The sequence below is a fragment of the Pongo abelii genome, chromosome 6, assembly GCF_028885655.2.
Source record: "Pongo abelii isolate AG06213 chromosome 6, NHGRI_mPonAbe1-v2.0_pri, whole genome shotgun sequence".
NCBI classification, from domain to species: Eukaryota; Metazoa; Chordata; class Mammalia; order Primates; family Hominidae; genus Pongo; species Pongo abelii.
In genome coordinates, this window is record NC_071991.2 from 718,213 (window position 1) to 743,187 (window position 24,975).

At 54.4% G+C, this 24,975-nt stretch overlaps 2 protein-coding genes across 4 annotated transcripts in view; one reads left to right on the forward strand and one right to left on the reverse strand.

Moving 5' to 3' along the window:
* Positions 1-21,533, reverse strand: part of PRKAR1B (protein kinase cAMP-dependent type I regulatory subunit beta) — a 179,957-nt gene extending 158,424 nt beyond the window's left edge. Inside the window, exons 1-2 of one of the 2 annotated variants that reach the window (XM_024241248.3) lie at positions 21,431-21,533; positions 5,766-5,964 (exon numbers count right to left, since the gene is read on the reverse strand). In XM_024241248.3, the coding sequence (XP_024097016.1) occupies positions 5,766-5,942 (177 nt within the window). In that variant the 5' untranslated portion in view covers positions 5,943-5,964; positions 21,431-21,533. Of the gene's footprint in view, positions 1-5,765; positions 5,965-21,049; positions 21,206-21,430 lie in introns of those variants that run through there. The other variant, XM_024241247.3, reaches the window with a different exon arrangement.
* DNAAF5 (dynein axonemal assembly factor 5) overlaps positions 20,524-24,975 on the forward strand; it is a 59,881-nt gene continuing 55,429 nt past the window's right edge. For both annotated transcript variants that reach the window (XM_024241246.2, XM_063725850.1), the window contains exons 1-2: positions 20,524-21,155; positions 23,983-24,167. In XM_024241246.2, coding sequence (XP_024097014.1) covers positions 20,561-21,155; positions 23,983-24,167 — 780 coding nt within the window. In that variant the 5' untranslated portion in view covers positions 20,524-20,560. The remainder of the gene's footprint in view (positions 21,156-23,982; positions 24,168-24,975) is intronic.

Sequence of the window (24,975 nt, forward strand, 5' to 3'; positions counted from 1 at the left end):
CGGCTGCTTGGAACACAAGATAGGACAGACATTCTGGAAAACAGTTTGGCAGTTTCTTATAAACATACACTTATCCTATGACCAAGGAACCTCACTACTAAATATTTACTCAAGTGAAATAAAAACCTGCTTCCACATTAAAAACCTGTAAGACGAATATTTATAGCAGCTTTATTTGTAGTCGGCAAAAACTGGAAAGGATCCAAGTGTTCCTAGACGGGGTACAGGACAGACAAGCTGCAATCCATCTATGCAACAGAACACTGCCAGCAATAAAAATGCAGGACCTGTTGATGCAGAAAAACACAGATGAGGCAGGCACTGTGGCTCACGTCTCTAATCCTAACACACTGGGAGGCCGAGTCGGGTGGATCACCTAAGGTCAGGAGTTCGAGACCAGCCTGACCAACATGGTGAAACCCTGTCTCTACTGAAAATACAAAATTAGCCGGGCGTGGTGGCAGGCACCTGTAATCCCAGCTACTCAGGAGGCTGAGGCAGGAGAATTGCTTGAACCCAGGAGGCAGAGGTTGCAGTGAGCTGAGATTGTGCCACTGCACTCCAGCCTGGGCAACAAGAGTAAAACTCTGTCTCAAAGAAAAAAGAAAGAAAAGAAAAACAGATGAGCCAGGTGTGGTGGCTCACATCTATAATCCCAGCACTTTGGGAAGCCAAATGGGGAGGATCACTTGAGCTCAGAAGTTCAAGACCAGCCTGGGCAACATGGCGAAATCCCGTCTCCACAAAAAATACAAAAATTAGCCAGGCGTGGTGGTGAGCACCTGTACTCCCAGCTACTCAGGAGGCTGAGGTGGGAAGACGGCTTCAGCCTGAGAGGTGGAGGTTGCAGTGAGCTGAAATCATACCACTGTACTCCAGCCTGGACAACAAAGCCACACCTTGTCTCAAAAAAGAAGATTGATGGCGTCATTCTGGATAATCTTCGGAAAGATCACATCTTGCTCGGGAAACTCCCACGCTGTGTTTTGCCATCAAACGAGGATTTTTTTTTTTTTTTTTTTTTTTGAGACGGAGTCTCGCTCTGTCACCCAGGCTAGAGTTCAGTGGCGCGATCTGGGCTCACTGCAACCTCCACCTCCTGGGTTCAAGCAATTCTCCTACCTCAGCTGGGACTACAGGCACCCGCCACCATGCCCAGGTAATTTTTATTTTTATTTATTTTATTTTTTTTATTTTAGTAGAGACAGGGTTTCATCGTGTTAGCCAGAATGGTCTCAATCTCCTGACCTCGTGATCTGCCCACCTTGGCCTCCCAAAGTGCTGGGATTACAGGCATAAGCTGCCGCACCCGGCCCAAATAAGGAATATTTTGTCTGCTTAAGTCTCCGCCATAGAAGAACTCACTCACGAAGGCCAGAGCACCAGAGGCCCAGCCCGGACGGCACTCCAAGAGCTGGGCCATCCCTGCCGGTCTGCGTGGCTTTATCCCAGGTGCTTTATGAAAGCCTCACAAACATGTACCCTGCTTGGGATACAAGTGGAGAAAAACCCTCCATCAGGGGCTTCTGCCGCCACTCAGCCCTGGCTGGCCTCGAGGGGGTGGCCCAGACCTCACCCTCTCCCCAGGGCTGTCGCCCTACCCAGAGGCACACTTCCTGGTTCTATTGCAAACATTCCACAGCACCTCACTGGTCCAGAGAACGCAGCAGAAAATGAGACTCTGTGGAATTTTAGGGCCCTGTTAGCTGGTTTATATTTGGGGATCTCAGCTCCATTTGAGAATCCATTGCAAGCTAAGAGGAATTCTTCCCAGTTAAATGCACCCACATGGAGAACATGCATGTGACTTCAAAGAGTTCACTAAAGCTCCCCAAAGGCCTGTCCCTATCAGCTGCTGCAGAAAACAAACAAAAATCACCCGTAATTGTGCCCTGAGACACCACTCTTATCAACATTTTGGTGGACGCCCCTCAGATTTTTTTCTTTGCGTATAACACATTATCGTTGGCATCACTTTCGACAAAAATGGAATTGTACCATAGATCCTGTCTTGCAACCTGCTATTTTCACTCAGCAATGGCTTGCTGTTGGAGGAAGGCCTGAGAAAAGCTGCCCTGCCCACGCCCAAGAAGGCCGCTGGGATCCGTGAATCGTGTCCCCAGAAATAGACGCTCTGGAGTCCTAACCTCAGAACCTCAGAAGTTGACCTTACTTGGAGGTAGGGTCTTGATGGAGGTGAAGTTACAAGAGGTCATGGTGGTGGCCTTGGTCCAGGATGACTGGTGTCCCTATGAGAAGGGGAAATCTGGACACAGACACTGTCAGGGGGCAGAACACCATGTGAAGATGAAGGCAGGACCCACGATGCGTCTACCAGCCTGGACCACCCACGATTGCCAGCACCACCCGCAGCCGGGGGAGACACAGAACGTTCTCCCACACGGACCCAGAAGGAGCCATCCCACCACACCTTGATCTCAGACTTCCAGCCTGGACCACCCAAGATGATCACCAGCACCACCCGCAGCCGGGGGAGACACAGAACCTTCTCCCACATGGACCCAGAAGGAACCATCCCAATACCCCTCAATCTCAGACTTCCAGCCTGGACCACCCAAAATCGCCAGAACCACCCAGAGCTGGGGGAGACACAGAATCTTCTCCCACACGGACCCAGAAGGAGCCATCCCAATACACCTCGATCTTGGACTTCCAGCCTGGACCACCCAAGATCACCTTCTCCCACACAGACCCAGAAGGAGCCATCCCAATACACCTTGATCTCAGACTTCCAGCCTCCAGAACTGTGGGAGGAGACATTTCTGTTTAAGATGCCCGGTGTGTGGTACAGTCATCCCCTGATATCCATGGGAGATGGTTCTAGAATCTCTAAGGATAACCAGAACCCATGGATGCCGAAGTCCCTGATATAAAATGGTGTCGTATTTGCATGTAACCTACACACATCCTCCCATATACTTTTTTTTTAAATTTATTTATTTTTGAGACAGACTCTCGCTCTGTTGCCCAGACTGGAGGGCAGTGTTGCAATCAGCTCACTGCAACCTCCACCTCCCCAGTTCAAACAATTCTCCCGCCTCAGCCTCCCAAGTAGCTGGGATTACAGGCACACACCACCACGCCCAGTTAATTTTTGTATTTTTAGTAAAGATGGGGTTTCACCATGTTGGCCAGGCTGGTCTCCAACTCCTGGGTGCAAGTGATCCACCCTGCTGGGCCTCCCAAAGTGCTGGGATTACAGGCGTGAGTCACCGTGCCCGGTCCCAATTTTTTTTTTTTTTTTTCTGAGACGGAGTCTCCCTCTGTCGCCCAGGCCAGAGTGCAGTGACGCATCTTGGCTCACTGCAACCTCCACCTCCCGGGTTCAAGCCAATTCTCCTGCCTCAGCCTCCTGAGTAGCTGGGATTACAGGCACCTGCCACCACACCTGGCTAATTTTTTTATTTTTAGTAGAGACGGGGTTTCACCGTGTTGGTCAAGCTGGTCTCAAACTCCTGACCTCATGATCCACCTGCCTTGGCCTCCCAAATTGCTGGGATTACAGGTGTGAGCCACCGCGCCCACCAGCCCCAATATTTAATACTTAAAAAAAAAAAAAAAAGAAAGAAACAACTCAATTGTCCATTCACTCACGGGGGAAAGGTTGAAAAACCTTAGTATAACATTATGCAGTCACTTAAAGTGAGGTCTTTAAAGAATATATAAAAAATGAAAAATACAAAATATAAATTGCATCTATAATGTGACTGCAACTAAGACTTACGTACGTATGTATCCATGTATATATGTATGTATGTGTGTGTACGTATTTCTTTTTTTTTTTTTTTTTGAGACGGAGTCTCGCTGTCGCCCAGGCTAGAGTGCAGTGGCACCATCTTGGCTCACCGCAAGCTCCGCCTCCTGGGTACACGCCATTCTCCTGCCTCAGCTTCCCGAGTAGCTGGGACTACAGGCGCCCGCCACCACGCTCGGCTAATTTTTTGTATTTTTAGTAGAGACACGGTTTCACTGTGTTAGCCAGGATGGTCTCGATCTCCTGACCTCGTGATCCGCCCACCTCGGCCTCCCAAAGTGCTGGGATTACAGGCGTGAGCCACCGCGCCCACCCGTGTGTATGTATTTCTGAGACAGGGTTTCGCTCTGCTGCCCAGGCTGGAGTGCAGTGGTGTCATCATGGTTCACCATGGCCTCAAACTCCTGGGCTCAAGTGATCCTCCCACCTCAGCCTCCGGGTAGCTGGGACCACAGGCAGGTGCCACCACATGCAGCAAACTTTTTAAATGTTTTTGAGAGACAAGGTCGAATTCCTGACCTGAAGTGATCTTCCCACCTCAACCTTCCAAATGCTGGGATTACAGGTATAAGCCACCGTATCTGGCCTACAACTACGTTTTTATAAAAACATTTGAGGGAGAATTCGGTGGAGAGGACTACAGAGCATTTTTATCTCTTCTTTCCACTTCCAAACTTTTCAAATTTCCCTTAATAGGCATATGCATTACTTTAAAATGTTTTTGCATGGACTGCTTCCAAGGGAAGAGTTACATTCACTCCTTTGGGTTAGGACTATGTGATCACAGGAGGTCCCTGTCAAAAGCATAAACACCGCTGGATGGGGACCTGGTGGCTCACAGGCGCTCAAAGGCAGATCTTAGCCTGAACTGGGCTTCCCAAGTTCCCATTTGGTCCCCAGCAGAGATAGGCGCAGGGGATAGTTAAGTTGTGATAAAAGGACCAACAGGAGAAACCTTAGATGATACACAGAGAGCCTGGGGTGGGGCCCAGAACAAGGATCGCAGGCGCCCACGGCGAGGGGAGGGGATGCAGCAGGGGGTGTCATGGGCTCCTGTCCCAGCCTCCACTTCCCAGCCACGCACTTCTACGAAAAGAACCCAGACGCAGGAGGCCAGGAAGCGGGTGAGAGGCATCATTCCTGGAGAGAAGAGCTCGAGCAGGCCTGAGCTTCTCCCTGACCACACGTGCCAAAGGGTACTTTCCTCTCCCACTGCTGCAAGATCAACGTGGAATCTGACCTCAAACCCCACATCACTTTAGCCACGGGAGCTATTTTCTTTTTCCTTTTTTTTTTTTTTTTTTTTTGAGACGGAGTCTCGCTCTGTCACCCAGGCTGGGGTGCAGTGGTGCGATCTCGGCTCACTGCAGCCTCCACCTCCCGGTTCCAGCGATTCTCCTGCCTGAACCACCCCAGTAGCTGGGATTACAGGCGCCCGCCACCATGCCCAACTAATTTTTGTATTTTTAGTAGAGATGGGGTTTCGCCACGTTGGCCAGGCTGGTCTCGAACTCCTGACGTCAAGTGATCTGCCCGCCTTGGCCTCCCAAAGTGCTGGGATGACAGGTGTGAGCTACCCCGTGGGAGCTATAGTGCTGACAGCATCTATAACTAGGCCTGGCCCCCATCTCCGTTCCTCAAGCTGAAAACTGTCGGTGAGCCCCACAAGCTACCGAAACACCTGAACCTAAAACCCTGAACCTCCTTCCAGGAGAGCTCTGAAGACCTGGAACCCCCTGGAAGCAGAAGGGGGAATTCTGTGGCTCAGAGGACTCCGCCTGGGGGCATGAATCTCGGGAGACCAAACAAGGGACGGTGGGCCCCAGGTCGGCCTCTCTCCCCGCGCGTCTGGAAGGACCTGCAGGATGGCAGACAGTCTCTGGGGCATCCAGCCTTCGAGGACCACGGGACGGAGGGAAGGCTTCCCCGGCTGCCGCCTCTGCCCCAGGACACCTGCAAAGGGAAGCAGCGGGCGGTGGGGGCCACTCACCTTCTCCAGCTTCTCGAAGTGCTCCCGGAGGAACTTCATGGGGCGTTCGGGCTTGGAGATGCAGAGGTGCACGATGCAGTCTTTGAGGACCTGCTGGATCCCGTGCAGCTGCACGTACAGCTCACAGCCCTTCAGGCTCTCGTCCTCCTCCGAGGGGCAGGCGGGCGGGGAGGCCATGGCGAGGGTGGCTGCTTCCTTCCTGTCCAGAAAACACAGATCCCCTGGCCTGAGAGCTGCCCGGGGCTGCGCGCCGGATAAACGCAGGCAGGCGGCGTGAACCAGGCTTCTCCCAGGAGCGTGGAAGAAAGTCACTGATTCTGCATTTGTCAAACGTCTTTCATTCTGTGGGGCCAGGTGAGGTGTTAAACGTGACGACCCCCAGAGCCTTCCCTCCCAACAGACCCCGGCAGGGATGGAGGGGGCTCAGACAGGGGTGCACGCAGCTGAGAAGCCCCTTCTGCAGTTCTGAGGATTCCAGGTGGGAAGAGTGGGGGGGCCCGGCGCCCTGAGGGTCCAGCCCGGGGGTTCCAGGGCCTCGCCCTCCTCCATCCCCCCTTTTTGGGGGCACTCATGTGAAATGTGAATGCTGGGGGCCCCTGCGCGCGGCCTCAGGGGAGGGGGAGATGAGGGTGCGACTGTGGATGGGCTGGGCGGGCCTCTGCACAGGAAAAGACAGAAACGCAGGTAAACAAGGGAAGCCGGCGGTGGTGGGGGGGTGGGGTGCGGGAGAACAAATGCGGCGGCCGCGCAGCGAAGTCACCATGGCCAGGCCAGGCCCGCACCGCACCGGGGGCGCAGGACCCCAGCCCCCCGCCGAGCCGCCCCCGGAGTGCCCAGACCGCCGGGAAGGCGCCCATCCAGAGACCCCGCGCCCCCCGCCCCAAACCCGGCCTCAGCGCCGGCGAGGACCCTCCCGGGACCCCTGACCGGGAGCCCCAGGCCCGGCCCCGCCCCGCGCGCCCCACTCCCGGCGGGGCCGAACTCTTCCAAATGTCTGCATTCCCGGGGGGCCTCCCAGGCCCGGGGATCCCGGCGCAGACCCCAGCCCAGCCCCGCGTACCTGGATGCGCGGCGCCCGAGGCCAGGAGGCGGCTGCGCGGGGACGCGGGGCGCGGGGACGGCTGGCGAGCGAGCGAGCGGGTCCCCGCACTGCAGCGGCGCCGCCCTCCACGCCCGCCCCCGCGCCGCGCGCAGCTGCTGCACCCCCAACGCCACCCGCGCGGGCCTGCAGCCCGTCTCCCCCCGACAGCCTCCCCGCGGGCCCCCCAACCCCGGGCCCCCCCCAGGCTCTCCCCGCCCCCGCCCCATCCCCCACCGGCGCAGGTTCAGGCCATCGCTGCCGGGACCCCCGCTCTCGCCGCCCCCCGCCCCCTCCACTCAGACCCTGAGTCGCCCACTCCGGCTGGTGCAGGCCGCGGGGCCGCCTGTGATGGCCCGGACACCCCCCACCCCCGCCCCGTTCACCACCGTGGCTGCCTGAGCTGCTCACACCTGGGGGGTCACATCCCTGCGTCTGCAGGACACCCCGTACCCAGCAAGCATGCCCGTTCCCTGGGGTCTCACTATGCCTTAGCGGCCAGAGGGTGGCCAAGTGGGCCCAGCCCCACTTCCCCAGGTGGCTCCTACCGCTTAGGTGCACCAGCTTCACCCCGATGCCCAGAGGGAAATCGAGACCCTCCTAAATTCTTTCCCACCTTTCCTGGGGATCCAGAGGTCACGGAGGCCTAGGAGGAGCCTCTTGGTGACGGTCCTAACCCACAAGCCCAGCCCTGCAGGAAAAGGAATCAACCTCATCCTTCTACGGCACACCGTTGCCCCATCCTGCCGGGGTGGCGGCAGAAACTCCATCTCCCCTCCCCAGAGGCTCCAAATGCCAGGAGAGGGGTAGACAGTTCAGGCTGTGAAGGAGATGACACCTGCCTCCCTGTGCACACTCATTTGTCCACCCCCGGGGTCCTCCACCCACCTGCCCAGCCCCGCGATCCTCCACCCGCCTGCCCAGCCCCCGGGTCCTCCACTCACCTGCCCGGCTTCCCTGTTGTCTACTCACCTGTCTCCCACTATGCTGCCCCATCTTGACCTGTCTCCCACTCACCTGTACACACTCACCATCTCCCACTCAGCCCTCCCATTTTCCACACTCACCTGCCTGCACAGGCACTACACAGGTCACCAGCCCTGCCGAGCACGCTCCCCAGCAGGGCTGACATTGCCTCAAGCCTCTTCCTGCCAGGGTGAACGTAAACCAAGCAGGCCACCCTCGGGTGTCAAACACGAAGGTCCTTGGTCCTCAGCCCTCACCCTCAGCGCCCACTGGCCCCAGCCCTGTCTCAGGTAGACCTGCATTTGTCCTGAGACTTTCTCAGGGATCCAGGCCCGGTCTCTGAATCAGAACTCCATCCCACAACCCACTCAGACCTCTGGCTCTCCCTGCCCTGGCCTGCCTGGAGCTGCTGCTGACCAGCAGTACCATCACGTGCTCCCTGCGGCCCCTCCACTCCCTCCTCCTCCTCCTCCAGTTACTCCTGCTCCTCCAGGGTGGACTGGTGAGGACAGCAAAAAAGACCCAGGTGTCACCTAACCGAGGTGGTGTCTCGCTTTGGGGGCAGATGCTCCAGGCCTGGCTGCTTCTCTCCCGGGCTGTCCTGGGGTTCTCTGGAGACTCCCTGTAAAGACTTCCCCGACACCGTGCCTCTAGAGGAGAGTGGAGGCCCCTCTCTGGCTGACCTCACAGGACAGCCCTCTGATCTCGAGACGCACACACAAGCCCTCCTTCTGCTGCAATACCTCCTCAGGCTGAGCCTCCTTGCCTGCATCCTTTTGAGACAAGGATCTCCCAGATTTGGGGGCTGGCAGCATGCACGTGGCCCGCCAGACATGCGGCCCCTGGCACCACTGAGCTGTGACGTTGGCCCAACTGAGCTGTGACGTCTACTGAGCTCCTCTCCTCATTGCCACGACGGCAGCTCCCACTGCCTCTCACTTTCACACTTTTCCCCGCCACTCAGATCCCTGTTCCAGGGGCCCCCACCCCACACAAGGACTCTCTCTCCAGACTGGCTCTGGTAGGAGTGCGAGGCATGGCCCCCACCGCCCCAACCTGCAGACAAGTTTCTGCCTGACTCCCAGGCCTCTCTTGCTGCAGCCTTACTGGCTTGAGCCAAGGGCAGATGCTTCCTTAGCGTCCTGCTCACTGTCTGATCATTCCCAGAGGATGAAATCAACACAGAAGTGGAAAGAAACAGGATCCTAGAGAAACGGAGCCACGGCCGTCCTCAAACCAGACCTGAGGCCCTTCCCGTATCTGGACTTCCCAATTATATTCATCAATAAATAACTTTGGCCAGATGCGGTGGTTCACACCTGTAATCCCAGCACTTTGGGAGGCCAAGGCGGGTGGATCACTGGAAGTCAGGAGTTCAAGACCAGCCTGGGCAATATAGCGAAACCCTGTCTTGACTAAAAATACAAAATTAGCCAGGCATGGTAGTGCATGCCTGTAATCCCCAGCTACTCAGAAAGCTGACGCAGGACAATCACTTGAACTCCAGTGAGCCGAGATCGCACCACTGCACTCCAGCCTGGGCAGCAAGAGCTAACGAAACTCCGTCTCAAAATAAATAAATAATAAATAAATACCTTCTACTGCCTAAGCCAGTTAGCTTTTTCCTTTTTGTTAGTTGCCACTGAGAACATCCGAGTGAATACACCCCTGATCTGACACAATCCCCCCAAAACACACACTGACAACCCCATTAAATGCTCCTGGATGAAGACACAGGGAGGGGTCTGGTGAGCTCAGAGGAGCTGTGCTTGGTCATCCAACCATGTGGACCTCAACAGGTCGGTCGCCACCCTGCTACACGGTGACAAGCCCTGACTGTCACACAGTGCCCAGGCAGCTATGCCCTCGACTGAAAATGTGCCGCTGGTGACTGGGTTACCCATTCAGAAGTCCCAGTAAATCACGCATCTCTCCATAGGGAAGGACCTACCCCCTGGGGTAGGTTATTTTTCCCAGCAAAGGTATTCACATTTCTAAGCCCTGTGGGGTCTTACTTCACCCATAGAATGTGCCTGTAGGATTCATCATGACTAAATGTACTTACAGTGACCACGCTTTGCAGAACTCCAACCAAAGAGCCACATACTCTTTTTTTTTTTTTTTTTTTTTTTTGAGACAGAGTCTCGTTCTGTCGCCCAGGCTGCAGTGTAGTGGCGCGATCTCCGCTCACTGCAAGCTCCGCCTCCCGGGTTCACGCCATTCTCCTGCCTCAGCCTCCTGAGTAGCTGGGACTACAGGCGCCCGCTACCGCACCCAGCTAATTTTTTGTATTTTTAGTAGAGATGGTATTTCACCGTGTTAGCCAGGATGGTCTCGGTCTCCTGACCTCGTGATCCGCCCGCCTCGGCCTCCCAAAGTGCTGGGATTACAGGCGTGAGCCACCGTGCCTGGCCAAGCCACATTCTTTATGCTTTTTTTTTTTTTTTAAATCTTTTTGTTGTTTTGAGACAGGGTCTCACTCTGTCACCCAGGCTGGAGTGCAGTGGTGTGATCATAGCTCTCTGCAGCCTCAAATTCCTGGGCTCAAGTCATCCTCCCACTTCAACATCCAGAGTAGTTGGGATCACAGGTGCGCACCGCCACACCTGGTATTTAAAAACATTTTTTTTTTTTGTAAAGACGGGGGTCTCACTATGTTGCCCAGGCTGGTCTCAAACTCCTGGCCTCCAACAATCCTCCCACCAGCTTCCCAGAGTGCTGGGACTACAGGGACGAGCCACCGCACCCGGCCCAAAGCCACATTCTTTTCCCAATCACCACATACCTCGCACCTCTAAACTTTGCTCTGTCAGCTCCAATTCACCCTCCAAGATTCAACCAAAATGTTATGCAGGGAAATTCCCTAAGGCGCCAGCACTGCCTCCGGAGGGCCGGGGGCTCCCAGGACTTCTCCTTGGTAGCTCTCATTACACGTGCAATTGAATAATGACGGCAAGGCTGCTGGCTTAATTGCTGTCTCCCCTGCTAGGTCAAAAGCACCAAGTATGCATGGATGGTGTTTGTCTTATTCTTTATTCACTCTGCATGGCAAAGAGACCAACACAGATATTTTCTGGGGTGCAGAAAGGAAACAAAGATTCTTTGTTAAGCTGCTCTGGCCACTGGGGAGGCTGCAGCATGTCGTGGTTTAAGATGGGATCTGTAGGTGGGCTTCCTAGGTGCGGTTCCTGAGCCTTCCCCAGCCAGCTGCGTTCACTACACAACGTCCATAAGCTCCCTGAGCTGAGGGTAGAAGAGAAACTGCATGTGATCGTGGCTGATGGGAGAGGCCACTCATCCTCAAATCTAGGTGGATGTACAAGGAGTGAGGGCCGAGAGGCTGAGCATGGAGCACGCAGCACATAGTAGGAGCCCAGGAACCGTGAACAGTGATAATTATTCTCCAGCCAGGTGCGGTGCCTCCCACCTGTAATCCCAGCACTTTGCGAGGCCAAGGCAGGCAGATCACCTGAGGCCAGGAGTTCAAGACCAGCCTGGGCAACATGGTGAAACCCCATCTCCACAAAAAATACAAAAATTAGCCAGGTGTGGTGGCATGCCTGTACTCCCAGCTACTTGGGAGGCTGAGCCAGGAAGACCACTTGAACCCGGGAGGCGGAGGTCGTAGTGACCTGAGAGCATGCCACTGCATTCCAGCCTGGCAACTGAGTGAAACCCAGTCTCAAAAAAAAGAAAGAAAGAGACAGAGAGAGAGAGAAAAAAAAGAAAGGAAAAGAAAGGAAAAAGAAAAGGAACGAAAAGGAAAGAGAAAAGAAAAGAACAATGTGGCCAGGAATGGTGGCTCATGCCTGCAATCCCAGAACTTTGGGGGGCCAAAAGAGGAGGATCACTTGAGTCCAGGAGTTCAAGACCCGTCTGCGCAATGGAGCAAGACCCCGTCTCTACAAAAAAATACAAAAATTAGCCAGGCATGGTGGTGCATACCTGTAGTCTCAGCTATTCAGGAGGCTAAGGTGGCAAGATCACCTGAACACGGGAGTTCAAGGCTGCGTGAGCTATGATGGCACCACTGCACTCCAGCCTGGGCAACAGAGTGAGACGTTGCCTCAAAACCACACACCCACACACACAATGTTCTCTGATATTCAAGTTTTGCATTGTTCACTATGTAGGTAAGGGATACATAATTTCACAGGAAATTTTGCCACAAACCTCAATAGTCTTCTCTACGCATGGCTCCTGGGTGTGGTGGGCACTCTCAGATAGCCACAGGGTCCCCACCTCCCAGTGCTCATGCCTTGTGGGGTACCATCCCCTTGAGTGCGTGCAGGTCCTGAGGCTCACCCTTGCCCAGTGGGGTACAGCAAAGGTGAGGAGTGGGCATCACATATGATTCATGGCAACATCTGCCTTGCTGGGGGACTCTCTCCCTTGCTGGCTTTGAGGAAGCCAGCTGCCGTGTCGTCAGTGGCTGTAAGAGGACCCTGCCAGGAGCTGAGGGCGGCCTCTGGTCCACAGCCAAGGAAGTGAATGCTGGAAACAATCAAGGGCACTTGGGAACAGGCCCTTCCTCAGTCGAGCCTCAGATGAGAATGCAGCCCCAGCATGGATTGCAGCCTTCAGAGGACCCAGTAAAGCCATGCCTGGACTCCTGACCCACAGACAGCCAGCTGTGTGTGTATATATATATATATCTCTTCCTGCTTCAGCCTCCTATCTTTTTTTTTTTTTCTCCACAGTCTCACTGTCACCCAGGATGCAGTACAGTGGCACAATCTCAGCTCACTGCAACCTCTGGCTCCTGGGTTCAAGCGATTCTCCTGCCTCAGCCTCCCAAGTAGCTGGGACTACAGGTGGGCACCACCACTTCCAGCTATTTTTGTATTTTTAGTAGAGACGGGGTTTGACCATGTTGGCCAGGCTGGTCTCGAACTCCTGACCTCAGGTGATCTGCCTGCCTCAGCCTCCTAAAGTGCTAGGATTACAGACGTGAGCCACCGCACCTGGCCTGACCCATTTTTAAGTCTAGAAAATGTGCCTTCATTATCCTTTCAAATACCTCCTACTCCCCACTTTTCTTCTGCCTTCCTGGGACATCTATTCAACAGATATTAGCATTGTTGCTTCTGTTCTCCATATCCCTGACCTTTTCTCTTACATACTTCTTGTTCCTGTTTCATTTTGGTAACATACAGAACTTCATCTCTTTTATAGGCTTTTTTTTTTTTTTTTTTTTTTGATGAGATAAGGTCTCGCTCTGTCGTCCAGGCTGGAGTGCAGTGGCATGATCATAGCTCTTGGCAGCCTCAACCTTCCTGGCCGAAGTGATCCTCCCACCCCAGCCTCCTGAGTAGCTGGGATTACAGGTGCACCCCATCACACCCAGTTTATTATTTTTTCTTTTTCTTTTGAGGAGTCTTGCTCTGTCACCAGGCTAAAGTGCGGTGGCCTGATCTCAGCTCCCTGCAACCTCCGCCTCCCAGGCTCAAGCAATTCTCCTGTCTCAGCCTCCCGAGTAGCTGGGACTACAGGTGCCTGCCACCACACCCGACTAATTTTTGTATTTTTAGTAGAGACGGGGTTTCACCCTCTTGGCCAGGCTGGTCTCAAACTCCTGAGCTGAAGTGATCCACCCACCTCAGCCTCCCAAAGTGCTGGGATCACAGGCATGAGCCACTGTGCCCAGCCATAATTTTTTATTTTTTTGTAGAGATGGGGGTCTCACTATCTTGCCCAGGCTGGTCTCAAACTCTTGGGCTCAAGCAATCCTTCCACCTCAGCCTCCCAAGTACCTGGGACTACAGGTGTGAGTCACTGCATCCAGCTAAGTTTTAATATTTCTTTGTAGCGACGAGGTGTCACTATTTGGCCCAGGTAGACTTGAATGCCTGGCCTCAAGCGATTCTCCCGTCTCAGCATTCCAAGGCCTGTTTCATTTGTTGTAACGTGTTGGCCCTCCTGTCCTACTGCCCTGCTTCTGTCATCCAGTTTATGGCTATTCCGTCTGGCAGTGTGTCTGGGGAAAGGCGAGAGGTCATGACCCCTCTGGGTATTCATGCAGTTGCCACCACAATCCAGGTACCTAACTGCACCAGCACCACAAGGCTCCCTCCTAGCAACCCTTAATAATCACGCCACCCCATCCCTAGCCCCTGGAGATCAGTCATCTGTTCCCCATCTCTGTTACTTTATGGATGTCATACAAACAAAACCACAAAATATCCCTTCGGGATTGGTTTTCATCTGCGTAATCTTTTAGAGGTTCGTCCAAGTTGTTGCATGTAGAAATTGTTTCCATTTCTGAGTAGAATAATTGTCTCATCTCCACATGTGTGAAGATTTTCCTGCTATCTGCTGTCGATGGTAAGTTTGATTCCATTATTGTCAGAGAAGACGTTCTGTGCAAGTCTTTTTTTTTTTTTGAGAGGGAGGTTCACTCTTGTTGCCCAGGCTGGAGTGCAATGGCACAATCTTGGCTCACTTCAACCTCCGCCTCCCGGGTTCAAGTGATTCTCCTGCCTCAGCCTCCTGAGTAGCTGGGATTACAGACGCACGCCACCACACATAGCAAATTTTTTGCATGTTTAGTAGAGACAGGGTTTCTCCATGTTAGCCAGGCTGGTCTTGAACTCCTGACCTCAGGTGATCCGCCCGCCTCGGCCTCCCAAACTGCTGGGATTACAGGTGTGAGCCACCGTGCCTGGCCCTCTGGGCAAGTCTTTTACATTTGCTAAGGTTTGCCTTATGGCCCAGGATATGGCCTATCTTGGTCTATGTTCTGAGGACACTAGAAAAGAATGTGAATTCTGCGATTGTTGAGTGGTGTGTTCTGTAAACATCAGTTAGATCCTGTTGGTTGATGGTGTTGCTCTGCTATACCTTAATGACTATCTGCCTAGTTATTCCAGCAGCTGCTGAGTTGGGGGCCGAAGTCGTCAACTACAACAGCAGGCTTGTCTCTTCCTCCTCTCAGCTCTATCAGTTTCTGCTTTATACATGTTGAAGGTCCGTTGTTTGCTGTATACACATTTGGGTTTGCTGTATACACATTTGGGATTGCTGTATCTTCCCAGTGCGTTATCATTATGTAATGTCCCTCTTTTTCCCAAGGAATTTCAACAGCCACTCCTGCTTTTTAAAATTAATGTTTACATGATACACTTTTGCCATCCTTTTACTTTCAATGTGCCTATGTTATTGTTCGAAGTGAGTTTCAGCATATAGTAGACATCATATAGCTGGGTCAGGTTTTGTGTCCACTTGGCAAACCTCTGTCTTCTAATTGGTGTGTTTAGGCCATTTACATTTAAATTAGTGATACATTAGGGCTTACACTTGCCATTTAATCATCTGTTTGTTCTCTCATGCTTTACTGTGGGATACTTGAATGTTTTTTAGAATTCCACGTTATGTTTTTGAGGATACCACCATATACATACGCAACTCATCAGTCTATTGGCATCTATGATTTTCCACCTCGAGTGACTGGAGAAACCTTCCTTCCACTTAAGTCCCTAACCCTTCTCACTGTTAAATACCTGGTTGTAGATATTTCCTCCACATATATCACGTACCACATCAGTGTTGTAATTTTTGCTTCGATCATCAAATATGATTAAAGAAACTCATGAGGTGAAAGATGGTCAGTGACATTGACTTCTATTTTTATCCAGTCCATTGTTCTCAACTTTCTGGAGGCCCCAGCCCTCTTCTGTTAAAATTATCTTTCTGGGCCGGGCACGGTGGCTCACGCCTGTAATCCCAGCACTTTGGGAGGCACTGAGGCAGGTGGATCATCTGAGGTCAGGAGTTCAAGACCAGCCTGACCAACACAGAGAAACCCTGTCTCTACTAAAAATAAAAAATTACTCAGGTGTGGTGGCACATGCCTGTAATCCCAGCTACTCAGGAGGCTGAGGCAGGAGAATGGCTTGAACCTGGGAGGCGGAGGTTGCAGTGAGCTGAGATTGCACCACTGCACTCCAGCCTGGGCAACAAGAGTGAAACTCTGTCTCAAAAAAAAAAATTATCTTTCTGTTTACAGGGTATCCTTTATGCATTCCTTAAAAGTAGGTCTGCTAGCAATAAATTCTATTAGTTTGCCTGTCTGAGAATATCTTTACTCCTCCTCCATTCCTGAAGGATAGTTTTGCTGGGTAGAGGACTCACAGTCAACAGCTCCTTCCCCTTTACAGTTGAACAATGGCAGGTCACTTCCTTCTGGCCTTTTGTGGTTTTGGTTAAGAAATCTGCCTCCATTCAAACTGGTGTTCCTCTCTAGGCAAGACATCATTCCTCTCTGGCAGTTAGTATTTTTCCTCCTTCTGTCTTTAGTTTCCAGGAGTTTAATTGTGATATGTCTTAGCATGGGGTTTTTGGAGGGCTTGTCCCGCGAAGGCTTGTTCAGCTTCTGGAATCGTGGATTTATGTTTTTCATTGAATTGGGGGAGTTTTCAGCCTTTTTTTTTTTTTTTTTTTTTTTTTTTTTTTTTTTTGCGATGGAGTCTTGCTCTGTCACCCAGGCTGGAGTGCAGTGGCATGATCTCAGCTCACTACAACCTCCACCTCCTGGGTTCAGGCAATTCTCATGCCTCAGCCTCCCTGAGTAGCTGGGATTACAGGTACCCACCACCACACTCAACTAATTTTTGTATTTTTAGTACAGATGGGGTTTCACCATGTTGTCCAGGCTGGTTTCAAACTCCTGACCACAGGGGATCTGCCCGCCTTGGCCTCACAAAGTGCTGGGATGACAGGCATGAGCCACTATGCCCGGCCTGGTTCTTATGACTGCTTTAAAATTCTTGGCAGATGATTCCAACATGTCACCTATCTTGGAATTCACATCAATTACCTTACTATATTCAGGTTGTGGCTTTCCTGGTTCTTGGTATGACAAGTGATTTCCAGATGCATCCTGGAAATTTGGGTTACGATGTTTGGAGACTCCTGGTCCTACTCTATTTTACCAGGTAGTTGCTCTGTTCAGGTTCAGAGTGTAGATTTCAGCCTATTTTTGTGGTCTGTCATTCCAACACAGTTTCGTCTTCAGAGCCCTGGCACTGCCCTCCTCGTCTGCTTTATTCTTCTGGCTCTCCTGGGACTGCTGCTCATTTCCCATGGGTGCCGCCTGCAGGGGTGAAAGGTACCTCCCTGGGCCGCCTGGTGTCACTGGGCTACCTTTTACTGTGTCAGGACAGAACATGCTCATTCTGGGTCTCTTTGTGCTATGAGAGGAAGGGCAGATTTCAGGCTCCTCTGACACTACCTGTGCAGTGCAGACTGTCCACTTGAACCCCAGTTGCACAGCACAGGTTAATGCACCTGCAGCAGCTTTAAAATCGGCCCTGAGAGCAGACTGTGGAGTGGAGGTGGTAGCTACCCTCTAGGTCTCTGTTGGGTGTCCCCTTTCCCAGGGCTTTGGCCAGAGAGAGGAGGCTTTTCTTGGAGAATTTCTGTCTGTGCCTTTTGGCTGTTCTGGGCCACAGGTTTCCCTGGTGACTAGTGCAGGAACATATGAGAGAAAAAGAAAACCCAGGGGACCCACCACCTTGCTGTTCCTCCAGTCCAGAGGTCTCCAGCCTGTCTGTCAACTCTCAAGCTCCTTTCCTCGTCACCTGCTGAGTTATGTGCAGGGTATTTTGTTGTATTCCAATGGGAGGGGCAAGGAAAAGTGAAGTCCCGCCACCATAATTCAAGTGCTTATTATTTCTCGTCTTCACCACTGCCATAGCCTTCCGAGGGCTCCCGACCAATCCGTTCAACAGAAGCCAAAGGGGTCCTTGAAAAACGCAGACTCGATCTTGCCAATGCTCCCACCTTGAAATCCTTAGTCCCCCATGTTTTAGGACAGAGGCCCCCATGGCCCGGCCCCACCCATCTGCTTACTCCCTGCCTGCTCCCCTGTGACCAGGGTCAGCCTCCCTCCCTGTTTGCTACCTGAGGCTGCCATAACAAAGCACACCAGGCTGGGCGGCTGAATGAAAGAAACTGATTTCTCAGGATCAGGGTCAGGGCTGGCTCCTCCTGAGGTCTCTCTTCATGTTCATACTGCATTCTCCCTGCATGCACGTCTATCTCCAAAATTTCTCCTTTTATAAGGACAGCAGTCATATTGGATGAGTGCCCAACCTGATGACTTCATCTCACCTCGATCACGTCTACAAACACCTTGTCTCCAAACAGGGTCACATCCTGAACTATGGGGGTTAGGACTTCAGCATATGAATTTTGGGGAGACACCATTCAGCCCGTAACACTCCCATGAAGCCTTTGCCCATGCTATTTCCTCTCTCTCCAACACTCCCCGTCTCCCACCTCCGCCCTCTCACCTGGCTATGTGATGTGGTTTGGCTGTGTCCCCACCTAAATCTCATCTTGCATTGTAGCTCCCACAATTCCCACGTGTTGTGGGAAGGACCCAGTGGGAGGTAACTGAATAATGGGAGCAGGTCTTTCCTGTGCTGTTCCTGTGAAGTGAATAAGTCTCACGAGATCTGACGGTTTTATAAGGGGGAGTTTCCCTGCACAGGCTCTCTCATTCTCTTTGCTTGCTGCCATCATGTAAGATATGACTTGCTCCTTCCTGCCCTCAGCCATCATTGTGAGGCCTCCCCAGCCATGTGGAACTGTGAGTCCACTAAACCTTTTCCTGTATAAATTACCCAGTCTCGGCCATGTCTTTATTAGTAGCGTGAAAACGGACGAATACACTGTGTTTACTTATTCTTCGTATTTCACCTCTGCTACCATTTGTTCAGGAAAGCCTTACAAGTCTAGTTCAACATCCCTCGACACTCATTCTCTCAGGACCACTGCAGTTAAACATGTATTAATTTATCTTTCCATTAAGGGCTATCTCATCCTGCAAGACCCTAAGATCTGGGAGAGCAGGGACCGTAGCCACTTTCTACATCATTGTCATCCTGTCCCACGTGCTGCAGACAGTGCCTGGTCAAACAAATGCCTGTTGGAGGAAACGATGAATGAAGGTTACTGAATATGCTACATAATGACATTTAAGAGGTACTGATGGGCTGGGCGTGGTGGCTCACGCCTGCAATCCCAGCACTTTGGGACGCTGAGGCGGGCGGATCACGAGGTCAGGAGATTGAGACCATCCTGGCTAACACGGTGAAACCCCATCTCTACTAAAAATACAAAAAATTAGCTGGGCGTGGTGGCAGGCACCTGTAGTCCCACCTACTTGGGAGGCTGAGGCAGGAGAATGGCGTGAACCTGGGAGGCAGAGCCTGCAGTGAGTAGAGATTATACCACTGCACTCCAGCCTGGGCGACAGAGCAAGACTCCATCTCAAAAAAAAAAAAAAAAAAAAAGAGGTACTGATGAACACCACCATTTTGCAACACGAAGATCAACAACAAAAAAGAAGGTCAAACTTGAAGTTCTGTCCTAAAATTACACACATTCTGCCTTGAGAAAACTCAGTGCATGGCCACGGATGAGAAGTGCCTGGCTAACCAGACTCGGGGACTCCTGGTTTGCAGTGAGTGCTGTCGAACTCGCATTCCAGGCTGGGCTCACAGCAACTCCGCCTCCAAGCTGTTTAGGCGCCTCTGTCTCCACTCAAGTCAAGGTCACTACTGTGAAATACTGTCTTGCTTTTAATTTCCAAGCTACCTTGTTATTTCTTCGGAGTAGGCCAAGCTAACTTTAGGAGGAACTTAGTTTATAGTTTAACTTTGAAACAAAGATGATAACAGCCCTTTCCTGAAGCCAACCTCCTTCTTGCCTGGGGACCAGAATGCTTTGTAAGACTAACACATAAGCCACAAGATTAGAAATTGTGGTTGGAGTCATCCAGCTAGAGGCCACAAGATTCCAAACCTCCCCAATTGCTCCTTAGGATAACATCACTATCGTAAACTCTAAGATTGGTGCTCGAGATATTTTTCAGACTCTGCATTCTGATGCACCAGCTGCCACCACCCACACCACTAAGCTGGCTCAACCGGTTCTGTGATCCCACCCAGCAACAGAAGACAGCAAGAGCATCAACTCTGACTCTCCATGGTTTCATCTCCAACCCGACCAATCAGCACTGCCCTCTCCCTGGCCCCCTACCTGCCTAATTATCCTTAAATGACCCGTCTCAGGATTTTCAGAACCTGTTTTGAGTAATAAAGCTCCAGTGTCCTTTAGCCAGTTTCTGCATGCATTAAACTCTTATTGCAATTCCCCTGTCTTGATAAATTGGCTCTACCTGGGCAGCGAGTAAGGCGAACGTATTGGGCGGCTACGCCTGAGATCTAATCACAGGCTGCACGTGAAGCCCAGACCAGGCACCTGTCTTACACCACAGGGGGGATCCAGTCCACAGAACCAGCGCCCTTCCCTCCTGGAACGGACCTTCCCAAAGCCAGAGGGGCTCTAGGCGGCTCAAAGAAGGGCTTCCCGGCTACCCTGGTCCCAGGCGGGACCACTCAGGTTCCTTCTCCCAGCCCTCTAGGCTACAGGGCAGGCTTCCCTAGGGGCAGGCCCAGGCCTATAGCCCGGGGCCCGCATCCCGGGCGAGCTGCACCCTCCCGAGACCTTTCCCATCTGTACAATGGGGACAGGGCAAGGCCCAGCAGGCCGGCTGGCGGGGGCTCCGGCGACAGCGCGGGACAGCAGGCGAGCATGACGGGACAAGGGCCCAAGTCCACGTGCGCACCGGCGGGGAGGAAGGAGCCCGGCGCCCCGCCCCCAGCGCGGGCCGGAAGTGCTGCCGTAATCCGCGCTGAGCGTCGCGAAAGCGCCGTTCCCCTTAGTGACCGGCGACGCGGGCAAGATGGCGGCGCCGGGGGTGGCGGAGGCCGTGGTGGCCCCACACCCGGCCGAGGGGGCCGAGACGACTGAGGCGGTGGAGCTGAGCCGCGCCCTGAGCCGCCTGCTGCCGGGACTGGAGGCCGACAGCAAGCCGGGCCGGCGGCGTGCCTTGGAGGCCCTGCGGCGCGCGCTGGAGGAGCCGGGCCCTGCCACCGACCCCACCGCTTTCCAGGGCCCCTGGGCGCGCCTGCTGCTGCCGCGCTTGCTGCGCTGCCTGAGCGACCCCGCCGAGGGCTGCCGCGCCCTGGCAGTGCACCTGCTGGGTCTGGGCCTGCGCCGCGCCGCGCGGCCCCGCGATGCCCTGCCGCGCCTGCTGCCCGCGCTCGCCGCGCGCTTGGCCGGCCCCGAGCCCGCGCGCCGCCCGCCCGAGGCCTGCGAGGAGCTGCGCCTGGCGCTCGTGCAGCTGCTGGGCCTGGCCGTGGACCTGTGCGGCGCCGCGCTCGCGCCCCACCTGGACGACGCTCTGCGCGCGCTGCGCTGCTCCCTGCTCGACCCCTTCGCCGCCGTGCGCCGCGAGAGCTGCAGCTGCGCCGCCGCCCTGGCGCAGGCCACGCCCGGTGAGCACCCCGGGCCCCGCTCCCACACCCCACCCCACACTCTCACCCCCACCTCCACCTCCGCGTCCCCTCTCACAGCCCCCGCGGCTCGGCCCCGACCCCCTCCACGCCCGCACCCGCCAACATCCCGGCCCCCCAATGCGCCGCTTCCCCCACCCGCCTGCCCCAAAGCCCCCCCCGCTCGGCCCCCTCCTCCCACCACCACTGCGTCCCCGTCTCACGTCCCGCCACCAACGCACCCTTCACCCCCTCCCTTGCCCTCTACCCCCATGTACCTGTTTCCTGCGCTGCCACCTGCTCCTTGCTCCGTGACCCCTGTTCCTGCTTGGCCCTCACTCACCTCACCCCCCTGTCCCCTTGCTCCCCGCCTCCACCCTCCACGCCCCAAGCCCCGCCCCCCACCTGCCTGCTCCCTGTACCCCCTCCACCTGCCTATCCTGTGCCATCCTCCTCTTTGCACCCCGCCCTCCCGCGACCCTCACCTCCCACCCTCCTCCCTGCCTGAGCGCCCCCAACCCAGGCCCACGAGCCAGCGCTCCTGTCCAGATCCCTGGAAACCACCGCAGAAATTCCTGTTAGGCGGTTTGGGGTGGGGTGTGCCCTGATAGCTGCCCCCTTTCCTTCCCTCGGGGGGCTTGCAGGACTTGCACCTGGTTGAGGGGACGCGCTTTGAGACTCTGCTCTGGCCATTTCACTTTCTGTCCCATTCATCCTACTGTCCTGCCCTCCCGCTCTGGCTTGGACCGCTGTCCTAAGTGGAAGGAGGCCGCTCCTCTCCACTTTTATAACGTTCCGTATCTTTTTTAGAGCTCTGATCTGATCCAGTCGTTCCGTTTCCTTAACTAGCCATTCCTGCAGAGTCTTGCCCTTTCCCTCCCCTGGCTGGGATGTGGAATGATAGCAGGCGCCTGCTTCCTGCTGGCGGGAAGGCTTAAGGGAACACTGATGCTATAAATCCATGGGCGGTGGGGAGCAGGAAAGCAGTGAGGGATCTGACGAGCTCAGGCCGTCCCAGTGATGCCCCAGTGATGCTTTGAATGTAGTGGTAAGTGTAGGGGGTGTCAATAGGAGTGGTACACCCGAGTTCAGGTTCTTAAAAGATCACTGCAGCTGCGTGGAGAATAGATTCCAGAAGCAGAGGAAGAGCTGGACTTGGGGAAATGCCGAGATTTCCACGTTGGTTAACTTTGGATTTCACATGGTCCAGAACTCCTGTGGAGCTCGGGGAAGAGGCTTGGGCTGGATGGACATGGCCATTGAGAATTCCTGGCATTTAATGTATTTCTTCTTCAATCTCAACCACTTCCCTACCCGGTCTGTGCGTCAGCCCCACGGGCTGCTCCTGCTTCCTCCAGGGAGCTCCTCCTGGCCTTGCCACGTGCCCTCCCTGGACCGTAGCTTCCATAGGACAGCACTGTACCCGCCTGTGCCCCAGCCCCAAGCGCGGCCTGCCAGGGTATGTGCTCACTGGTTGCTGTGGGGTGAGGGACTGTGCCTCTGCCTGGAGCATCCCCTCGTCTCCAGCACCTCTGGCCCTCCTCTCCCCTGCCGGGGTACGTGCTCACTGGTTGCTGTGGGGTGAGGGACTGTGCCTCTGCCTGGAGCATCCCCTCATCTCCAGCACCTCTGGCCCTCCTCTTCCCTGGGTGGGGGGGCCTCGCCTCTGGCCCCGGTCACACTGGGCAATGGCAGAGAGGTTGAGGCGCTCACCCAAAGTCTCATTGGAATAGCCATTTCCCAGACGGGCCCCAAGTAGTGCAGAGCTGAGGCAAGAGGTGGCCTGGATGCCAGAGACCCTTTGGTTCTGACTTTTTTTTTTTTTTTTTTTTTTTCCAGAGACAGAGTTTCACTCTGTCTCCCAGGCTGGAGTGCAGTGGGGTGATCTCTGCTCACTGCAACCTCCGCCTCCTGAGTTCAAGCGATTCTCCTGCCTCAGCCTCCCAAGTAGCTGGGATTACAGGCACCTGCTACCTCTTGTTCTGACTTTCTGCGGGGACTTTACAAATAGGAAGTGCAGTGGCTCTGCCTGGGGTGGTGCTGGCCCAGCTGCCTGGAGGAGCCTGGGGTCTGGTCTCGGGTGCGGCTGGGAGTGCGGCCTCGCCTCTGTCCTCTGGGCTCAGCTTCTTTCCTCTGGCCAGTGTCCACCTCAGGCCTCCACCTTGGCTTCAGCAGGTCCAGGCTCTCCCGTCTTCAGCCACAATGGGGTTGCACCCTCAGCCTTTCCCCGCTGGTCCTCCTAAGCCCCTGGCTGACACAGGTGTCATCAGGGTGGGACACTTGTCCCTGAGCCTCTTCCTGTGCCGGGCAGTACAGAGCTCTGCTTGGCAGCCTGGGTTGTGTACTGTTGCTGCAGCAAGGACCTGGAGTGGGAGAGGAAGGGAGGTGAGGAGCTCACAGGCAGGCAGCTGTCCTCTGGAAGCCCACAGAGCTGGGCGAGGCGTGTGGGAGCAGCCCTGGTAACTGGGGGCCTCCCTGGCGAGGCACGTGTGAGCAGCCCTGGTAACTGGGGGCCTCCCTGGCGAGGCACGTGGGAGCAGCCCTGGTAACTGGGGGCCTCCCTGGCGAGGCACGTGGGAGCAGCCCTGGTAACTGGGGGCCTCCCTGGCGAGGCACGTGGGAGCAGCCCTGGTAACTGGGGGCCTCCCTGGCGAGGCATGTGGGAGCAGCCCTGGTAACTGGGGGCCTCCCTGGCGAGGCGTGTGTGAGCAGCTCTGGTAACTGGAGACCTCCCTGGCGAGGCGTGTGGGAGCAGCTCTGGTAACTGGGGGCCTCCCTGGCGAGGCGTGTGCGAGCAGCTCTGGTAACTGGGGGCCTCCCTGTTCCTCAGACCACTTCCACATGCAGTCGGAGTCTCTGATCGGGCCCCTGATGCAGACCATCTCCCACCAGCACTGGAAGGTCCGTGTGGCTGCCATTGAAGCCACAGGTGCAGTGATCCAGTTTGGCAACGGGAAGTCCGTGGACGACGTGCTTTCCCATTTTGCTCAGCGACTGTTTGATGACGTCCCGCAGGTAACTGGTGTTTCTCCTGGACAGTCTGTTCCTCTCTCCACCACAGGCCGGCTGACGTGCTATTTTTAACTAACTCACTTGTTCTTTTTTCAGAGTGCTGCATGCACCAAATGTCCTTTCATTATTCCTAGTCACAGGATGTTCCTGTTCACATCTCGGAAAAACTAGAAGAGAGCTGAACTGTTTTAATGCTTGATGTTATGAATTCCAAGGATGTTAGAAAGGATGACTTGTGTAGTTACTGTCTCTTAGACACAGTGTGCACTTCAGCAGTTGCAGAAGCTTCCTTAGTGCTCCCATCCATCAAGGCGCACTTTCCCGAAAAGCCACCATGGCTGGTGGACCTGGCCTGGGAGAAGAGTGGTGTCAGGGTTGGTTTGTTGGGGATAATTATGTTGTTGGGCTTTGGAACCCACCGAGAGACGGGCAGGCAGGCAGGCAGGAGTCCTACACATGGGGCTGAGTGTTGGCTTTACTGCTGGCAGAATCTGACCTGGAGGGCATGTCTTGGATCTGAGGCCCCAGTGACTTGCTAAAATGCCACACACTGTGGCCACCGGGGAAGCTGAGTGACCTCTGATCTTTCTGTGTCTGAGTTACCTGTCGTTGTAGTCAGACGTGTGATCTTTTGTGTCTGTCTTCTTCACTGTGCATGGTTTCAGGTTTCAGGCTTGCAGAGGTAGGTTTCCTGATGAGAAATGGCTTGAAGGTGGTGAGTTGAAGAATCACTCGGGGTATTCTGGGGCCGGGATGGAAGCCCTGACTTGCTCCCTCGTCTGTGCTGCTGGGGTCCACCCGTAGGGCCGGC